This window comes from Chlamydotis macqueenii, chromosome 25 (assembly GCF_036417535.1).
Source record: "Chlamydotis macqueenii isolate bChlMac1 chromosome 25, bChlMac1.mat, whole genome shotgun sequence".
NCBI lineage: Eukaryota > Metazoa > Chordata > Aves > Otidiformes > Otididae > Chlamydotis > Chlamydotis macqueenii.
This window is the reverse complement of record NC_141580.1, coordinates 1,402,113-1,410,372: the sequence shown is the minus strand read 5'-3', so window position 1 is coordinate 1,410,372 and position 8,260 is coordinate 1,402,113. Positions and strand designations below refer to the sequence as shown.

Below are 8,260 nucleotides of genomic sequence, written 5' to 3'. Positions count from 1 at the left end.
TGAGGGATGCTCCCAGTGCTCCACCACCATCAAAGGGAGGAGCTGGGAGAAGAGGTCACCTTCTGCTCGCCAGCCTGGCATTTCCCACATCCACCCCAGCTTTGCCGTTTTTTTTTTTTTTTTTTTTCTTTTTTTTTTTCCTCCTCTTTATACACATCGAAAGGGAAAATACAGAACTTAAGAACCGCTGCAGTTCGACCAGGTGAATCGAGTCCTCAACCCCAGCGGGATGCCGTTTAAACTAACGCCGGTTGATATTAATCATGCTGACCTACTAATATTAGCGACATTGATTGAGCTGTTAATAAATTCATGCACTTACTAAAGGGCGGGTTGAGGTGGAGCCAGCCCACGCCGGGCCTGCCAGGTGCAGGATCTGCACGAAACCCGAAGGTTTTGGGATCCCTCGGGTTCAGTCTCGGCCCTGCACCCACCCCGCTGGAGCTGCCCGAGGCTGGTCTGGAGCCCAGGCCCGGGCAAGGGTCCCTCGGGGTCGCCGAGCAGCCCCGGGCGAAGGCAGGTAGGGACCTCTCCTCTGCACCCTCACCGAGCTTAAACGAGCCTCGTTAGTGAGACGGCCCGGCTCACAGGCGCACCTCCGCCTGGGGACCGCACAGAAACAGCCCATGCGATTCACGGGGAACCAGGACAAGTTCACCCAGAGCCATCCGAGGAGGAATCTGATCTTTTGGCGCACGAGGAGGTGGGATTTGAGAGGTTTGTGCCACGCTGAAAGGGAAAAAATATCGAAATAGGCACGTGTCACCCAGTTCTTCCACTCAAAGTGTTGTTCAGGAGACCGAGAACGCAAACCGTGTCCCTCTCCCGTCCCCTCCGTGTCCCGTCTCCCATCCCCCGGGGGATGCTGGCCACCTCCGGACCGTCCCCGCCCGGGGAGCCTCACGACGTCGTGCTAGAGCCGGTCACGGTGCCGGTCCCACCCCAAGCCGTCCTCCGTGGGGAGGCCAGGGCCGGGCCGGGCCCCGCCGCCGCGCCCGCCCCGCTCCCCGCAGCGCAGATAAGAATTATTATACCTTATCTTAATTGTCTCGTGTTTATTCTGCGGCTCGGAGATAGCCCGGTGCTTGTAACTCATTAAAAGGATTCCTTCTGCATTTCTTTGGACTCCCCAACTCTGAATCATTTCCCCCCCCACACATATGATTTTATTTTCCCTCTTCAATTTTTAGCCCCAAACACAGCTTAACAGGCTATGATCTAACCGAGACACATGCCCGGGCTATAAATTTCTCTGACAATTTCTAGGGACAAGTCCTTTTTGGTGATAACGAAGTCCGCAGCCAAACACGCCCCCCCAGCGTCAGCAGTGCTTTGTATAAATCACCCTGCTAGGAGCCAGAAGTGACATATCTTACGCACGACACAAACTTTCTCGGCAGAGAGTTATATTTAACTCCAAAACGAAGCATCTGAAGACTCCGAGCACTCTGGAGTCTTTGGAAATGCTTCATTCCTTTTGTGCTGCCTGCACACAAAACTCCTCGGGTAAAGATTTATCACAAGAAAGAAATAATGCGTATTTTCTTCACCCCCCCCCCCCAGCATTCAGGAGGGCCCTATCCTCCGCGTCAGGAGAGCTGTTTCAAGCAAACCATCTCTTAAGGAAGGGAGAAGTCTCCCCTTGCTCTCCCTCCCGGGCTGCTGCAGCCCCGAGTTCCGCGGAGCCGCTTTATGCCGCTGAAAGGGAGAAACCGTTCCCAGGAAAAGGTTGATTTTAGTAAGAAGTCTCCACCAGGATGGAACAAAAGGCGTGGTTTTCCCAAGGGGGCCAAAAGCCCCATCTTCCTCACTTAATAGTGAGGAAGTGTGGGTGTTTCCACCCGGGACAGCGAGCTGATGAGCTGCGACACCCAGGTTTTGTCACAGCAGGTTCCTCTGCCTGGGGAGGGACGGCGGGGCCAAGCATCACAGCTCCCCCCCCGCCACAGAGGGCTCCGCGGAAAAACGCTGTCACTCTGCTGATGAGCTCTTCATTTCTGATCTGCTGGTCCAACAACGCCCGGGGTGCGGGAGCTCCTGAGGTGCTTCAGGCCCGCACCGGCTCTGTGCGAAGCGCTGCGCGCCCAGCCCCGCGCAAGGAACCTGGGCCACAAGGCAAGGAAGTGAGTTGCCCTGCCTGCCACGGACCAACCGACCACGCTCCCGGACGGCAGTTTCTTGGCCCAGGAACTAAGAGTCAAAATTTTCCCGCTCACCCTCCACCCTTACCCATCTCCAGAGATTTTATTTTAATCCTGTTGAGTGAAAGACAGCAGCACCTGCAAACCAGTGCCGTCTGTGGTTTAGGGGGGATAGCAATAATTACTGTCTCCCTCAATACATCAGTGAAAATCAAGTAATAATGAAAGGCTAAGTAACTATTTTTTTTTTTTTTGGTGGGAGAGTAGGACAGAGCTCTGATAATTTGAGAGTCTCCACCTACACCCTTTATTTGACCGCCTTCCTTCTCTCGACTCCCCATAAAAGAGATATAAAATAAATAAATGTGTAAGTGATAAAATTAGGCTCATCCGGCGATTGGTTGTGAGCAATAAGCTGATATTTCTTTCTCCTGCGGGTTATGAAGGTTTGCATCGAAACTGGGTCTCACACCTTCTCCACAGGGGGAGTTAAACCCAATAATAACAACAGCAGTGATTTGATATCGGATCCAGGGCGAGGGGCTAAGCAGGAAATTTGGGAAAGCGATTCCTAAGCGATTCCCAGTGCGTCTGCATGCACGTTGACGCTGCGGCTTTTGAAAATACCGCGCAGCCGCCACAAAGCCGTGCAAAGCCGGGAGGAAACCGGCTCCAACACCTCAGCTTTTGCCATCTGAGTTACCTCCACGGAGGGACGAAAAAACCCTTTGCCAAAGTGACTTCACCTTCGCACATCCCCTCCTCGGCTCCGTCTTCACTTTCACCCCCCCCCCCCATCTCCCCAGTATCTCCACTTCCCTCCCAAAAGCCGGGTGAAGAGTGGCTCCCAAGACCGCATTTCATCCCCTGCTCGAGGCGAGACGTTTGCTGCATTTCATGGCTTAAATTTTGATCCCCTCTTATTCGATTTTTTTTTTTTTCCCAGCAACCAAAGAAACTCTGTGCTTTCAGCCCAGAGCTGCCTCAGGTCTAAACTCTGGTTTAGTTTTCGCTGAGAGATGTACAGCAGAACTTTTCCTCCGTAACGCCGCAGCAGTGAGCCCTCTCGGAGCTAACTCTGAAACTCCCGAAGACAGCTGCATTTTAATGGCATGAAGCATCCCCTTAACGCGACACTGGAGCGAGATCATGGTGGAAAATTATCAGACAATACGAAACAATTGATTCAAGGACGAAATAAACATTTATCCTTTTCTTTTTTCATTTTACACCCATAAATCATCTATTGTAAGCATCGTTTAAATATAATACATTCAATTTAAACGCGAGCGCAACATAATATAAAAAGCACTCCTGGAATCAAATTAGAAACCGATTTCTTTCGCAACGGGAATGACATGAGAGTTGCTTTGAGTCTTTGTAATAACTGTTGGTTGTTTTATGCAAAAAAAAAAGGAGGTAGCGAGTTTCAGAGAACATTTGTAACTGAAAACATTTTCTTCTTGAATATCCCAGCATCAGCAAAGTCGGCAGAATAAATTAATAAATAGGCACGCAGCTCTGGAAGTAGTTTTCTCCTTATTCTTTTTATTGAAGGACGGGAGTCGTAAGCAGCTAAAACCCACGTTTTCTCTCGGGGGATTTACAGAAGGGAGGAAGGTTGATGTTATGGCTGCCTGCGCTGCAGCTCCTTAACAAATGTTACCACAACGTGTTGCATCAGCCAAGCCTACCCACCAAAGGACGTGTTTATGCCTTTCAAAGTGAACTTTTGGCCCGGGGAAGAAAAAAAAAAAAAAAAAAGAAGAAGAAGAGCCCTCCTGGTTCTTCTTAGAGGCTGAATAACCAGTAAATATCCTGACAAGTAACAAATGACTGTGGGCGTCATATTGTTGGGTGCTCTTGTCTCCCTTCTGCTAACAAGTAAATAAATGTTGCCTACCTATGTTTCCATTCTCTGAGCAGTGGAGTGGCCAGCCTGGAGTCCGTGTCTTTCCACCTACTCATCAGCTGGACTCTGCTAGGGGAAAGCTCCAGTGTGACACCAGATTCGGGGAAAGACCAAACCAGGTTTGCCATGGAAAAGCAGAGCTTAAAGTTCCAGCATTGGTTACAGACCTTAAAACATCTCCTGATTTCAGCAGTAAATGTGTAGGTAGGTAGGTGTACGGGTGAGGGGATGGACAGAAAGATACGTAGGTAGACACATGGATCGTTTTTAGTTCCATTCCTCCAACTGCTCAGCTGGGCACGATATTTCTCCAACAAAAGACATTCTGTCTTCCTAACTTTATTTCATTGCTTCATTAGAATATTGATTTAATTACATTGCTTTTACCCACACTGGCCCTAGACACAAAGCCTGTGTGGCAAAATAAAAACACATGGAGCGTATTTTCCTGAGGAGCTTTTATTAGTCTCCTCAGCCCAGAAAACGCCAAACATGTTCAAGCCTCTTCTTAGGGAAAAGTTTTGAAATGAAGAAAGGAGCATCCTTTTGTGCTTGGGGGGAAGAGCAGTCAGACCTCCCTACCTCTTTTCCCTCTTCTTCCTTTCTTTTTCTCACATGGAACCAGGGTTGGGGAAAATCTTTTTAAGTTGGGGCAAAGGGAAGTGCTGTTGAAATTGGCTACTCGCATAACTCGGGGGCCTTTTTAGCACTTAAAACAGTGGTGGATAATTCTAATTCTTCCCCCAGCCCCTCTGCCCCTCCACCTCCCCGCACCCCACCTCCCTCCTCTCTTTTAAAGTCTTTGAGGAAAGATTTTGACGTATTCGTGTTGTTATCAGATTGATGGGCAGGGTTTGATTGAAACCCCTTTGTCATGCAAATGTCAGGGCTTTGATGGATGAGCTCAGAGATGTGACAAAACTTCAGGAGCACCTCGCTCATTGGGCTGGGGGCGGACCACGTGGCCACCTCCCCCTGCCCCCACCCCCCCACCCCCGGCCCCGCCGAAGGCTGCGGGGTTCGAGGGCCAGCGATGCGTGGAAGGAAGTTTTACAGCTTTGACATACTATCTAAAGGTTGTAGGGCAGGCGGAATCCCCCCCAAAACAGGCTGACCCTCCTCCATCAGTGGCAGATGGACAATACTAGGATGAACTCCTTCTTAGAGTATGCAATTTGTAACCGTGGGCCGGGCGCCTACCACCATTTAGAGCAAAGCTCCCCTTCCTTCCCCTCGTGCTCAGGTAGCCCCGCCAGTGACACTTTTAACGGGGACGGGCGCTTTGGCGTGGGAGGCAGCGCGGCAGCGGCCGCCCATCTCCCCCAGCACAGCCCCGGCTACCACCCTCCCTCCTCCGGCCGCCCCGTCCCCTTCGCGGGCGCTGGGTACCCAGCCCAAACCTGCAGCCCCAGCTACGGGCACCACCAGCTCTACCTCGGTCAGCAGGACGCGGACGGTGGGTACTTCCAAACGGCCGGGTACTCCGCCCACGCGGGACCCAACCTCAGCTCCTTGGCAGAGAGCTACTGCGGGGCGGTGGGGGCCGCTGGGCAGTACCCGCAACACCACCTTTACGGGCAGGAGCAGCCCAGCTACTTGCCCGGCGTTTACAGCAACCTCTCGCCTTCTCTAAATGAGGACAAAGAGCCCGCGTGTCCCTCTGAGCCGTGTCCCAACGCCACGCAGACCTTCGACTGGATGAAAGTGAAGAGGAACCCGCCCAAGACAGGTGAGTTTGGGGAGCGCAGAGCTGGGCGAGGATGGTCCCCATCCGGGGAGGAGGGAGGCGGGGGGCAGCTCCCCAGTGCTTCAGGGAGAGGCTTTGGACCCAAAACTGGGCTCATCTTCCAGGGGAACACGGACTTGGTTTGCTTTTGGGTGTGATGTTTTTTTTTTTTAAAAAACCAAACCAAACCAAAACCAAACCATCAGCTCAGCGCTGATGAAGCCAGCTAGAGATTTTCCAGACACATCTGATGGAAGGTCCCTAAGCTCAGTTTCCCGCAGGCCCAATGTGATTTAAGCCCAGCTCAGAATAGGAAACGCTCCGGGCTTCCTGCTTCTTCCACAGTCGTGGCTTCCATCTCCCCTATTGTTCAACTTCCTTCTCCACAATCTTCCTTAAATCACAATCTCCCCTCCTCCTCCCCTCATCATCACCCTCGCCCTCCCCTTCCCACTCATGTTCAACTCTCACGGCGGTTTGCAGAGAACTAGGGGGAATGGTTGCAAGGGAAAAGGGGGGCAGCTCTGCAGAGCCCGGGGTGCTCTGTCCCTCCAGGTTGTGTCCTGGGCTGGGAAGCCAGGGACAGCTGAGGATCCAGGGGGGGAGCACGAAGCTCCGGGCGGCGGAGGGGAGCGGGGGGAATCCCGCACCCACAGCTCCATCCGTCCCCGCGAGGGAATTGCTCTGGCTGCTCCTGCCCTGTTGGTTTTTGCTCGTTAACAGCAAAAGTGTCGGAGTACGGACTGCTGGGCCAGCCCAACACCATCCGCACCAACTTCACCACCAAGCAGCTGACGGAGCTGGAGAAGGAGTTTCACTTTAACAAGTACCTCACCCGGGCCCGGAGGGTGGAGATCGCCGCTACCCTGGAGCTCAACGAAACCCAGGTCAAGATCTGGTTCCAGAACAGGCGGATGAAGCAGAAGAAAAGGGAGAAGGAAGGTCTGGCCCCGGCCGTTGCCTCCAGGTCCGCGAAGGAAGCGAGCGAAGCCTCGGACCAGTCCAACTGCACCTCACCTGAGGCCTCCCCCAGCTCGGTGTCCTCCTGAAACGCGTCCCCGCAGGGGCACGGGGACCAGCCCGGGGCTGCCCTCGAGGGGCAGCTGCTCCCTGCAGACCCCGACAGACACGCACGCGCGAACACGCACCTCCCACCCACAGTCCCGGCCGCACACACGCGTGGAAGCAGGGCCACGCTTCCCTCCGAGCAGTCCCTTTGGCTCCGGCCGTCTCCACGCGAGTGATACCCGTCTGCATTTCTCTCTTAATTTATAGACCTTCTGTAAAACACTGGACTCCAAAGGAGCAGCCGTGTCCTCCTGTATCCTTAGCAATAGGCGTTTGTCTCAGGGACGTTTCTCCCTCTCCCTTCTCCCTCCCCCATAGGAACTGCACTTTCAACCACAGAAACTTGAAAACGAATTTAGTTTTCTCCCGCTTCGAAAATGTGCACAACGACTTTTGCCCTCGAGAATCCTACGTCTGATGTCTTCTTCCTCCCCGCGAGAGTGTAAAAAAAGTTGTGGGTATTTTTTTTTTTGTTTCCCTTTTACTTACTGTATGTATATCTTGAAACAAGATCTGAGGCGCCCAAGATGCTAGAGGCCTCTGCAAAGACCCAAACACCAGGGAAAAAATGCAACTCCTCCGCTACCGTTTTGCACTATTACTGCTTTACAGGGTTTTCCACACGCTCTGCGACTGCGGCTCTTCCCGATCCTGAGGGAGGGAGGGTTTTGCTATCAGAGAAAACGAGATGAGGCGAATGCTGATCTCGGGGTGCTCCGGTCGCTGTCGCAGGAGGTGTGAAGTGGAGGGGAACAAGGCTGCGGGGGGGCGCGGGGCTTGCACCCCCCCGGCACTGATGCACTGGCTGCTATTTATTGCAGGGCTCGATAGCCTGAAGTCTTGGAGCGAAGTAGCTCGGTTCCTTGTACCCCCACCCTCTTAGCTTATCGGAGTCCGATAAAAACATTATTTAACCACGGCTAAATTGTTTCCCTTCCCCACAAGAAACTTTAGGGTAGGACGAACCGAAAACCACGGCAACTTTTGTTAAAGATTGTTTTAAAAGGAAAAACGTCATGGAGAAAAACTAGCGGTTTCTTAATTGGAATCTCCTATTTCCCCTCCACTCCGGAATCTCCTATTTCCCCTCCACTCCCTTCCCCGTGCTCTGTGTCTCGAAATGAAACTACCTCAGTCTAATAAAGTTTACTTTTTCCAGACGCAAGCCCTCTCGACTCTGAGCGAAAAGGCAATCTCTCCCGTCCCGGGAAACGCGCGACACGGGGCGGGGGGAGCCCGGGCTCCGAGGGAGGAGGAGGAGGAAGGAAAAGGGCTCTGGCTGCTGCCAAAGCTCCCAAACAAAACGCCCGATTCTGCTTCCTGCGGGTACCCCGTGACACCGCCCCCCCCCCCCGCCCTTGGCATGGGCAGGTTCGGGTCCGGCGCTCGCCTCCGCTTCGGGGCCGTTCGAAG

At 53.1% G+C, this 8,260-nt stretch overlaps 1 protein-coding gene across 1 annotated transcript; it reads left to right on the top strand.

The window, feature by feature from the left end:
- The first annotated feature begins 5,187 nt into the window (after nucleotides 1–5,187).
- On the top strand, nucleotides 5,188–7,924 carry HOXB1 (homeobox B1). Its single transcript, XM_010126288.2, has 2 exons — nucleotides 5,188–5,782; nucleotides 6,503–7,924. The coding sequence occupies exons 1-2, from the start codon at nucleotides 5,188–5,190 to the stop codon at nucleotides 6,826–6,828; spliced, it is 921 nt and encodes a 306-aa protein (XP_010124590.2). The 3' UTR covers nucleotides 6,829–7,924.
- The last annotated feature ends 336 nt before the right edge of the window (nucleotides 7,925–8,260 follow it).

Bases quoted from the DNA above. Each gene is read 5' to 3' on its own strand.
- HOXB1 (XM_010126288.2), top strand. From the start codon at position 5,188: ATGGACAATACTAGGATGAACTCCTTCTTAGAGTATGCAATTTGTAAC. The intron at 5,783-6,502 runs GTGAGTTTGGGG...GCTCGTTAACAG, and splicing joins GAGGAACCCGCCCAAGACAG to CAAAAGTGTCGGAGTACGGA.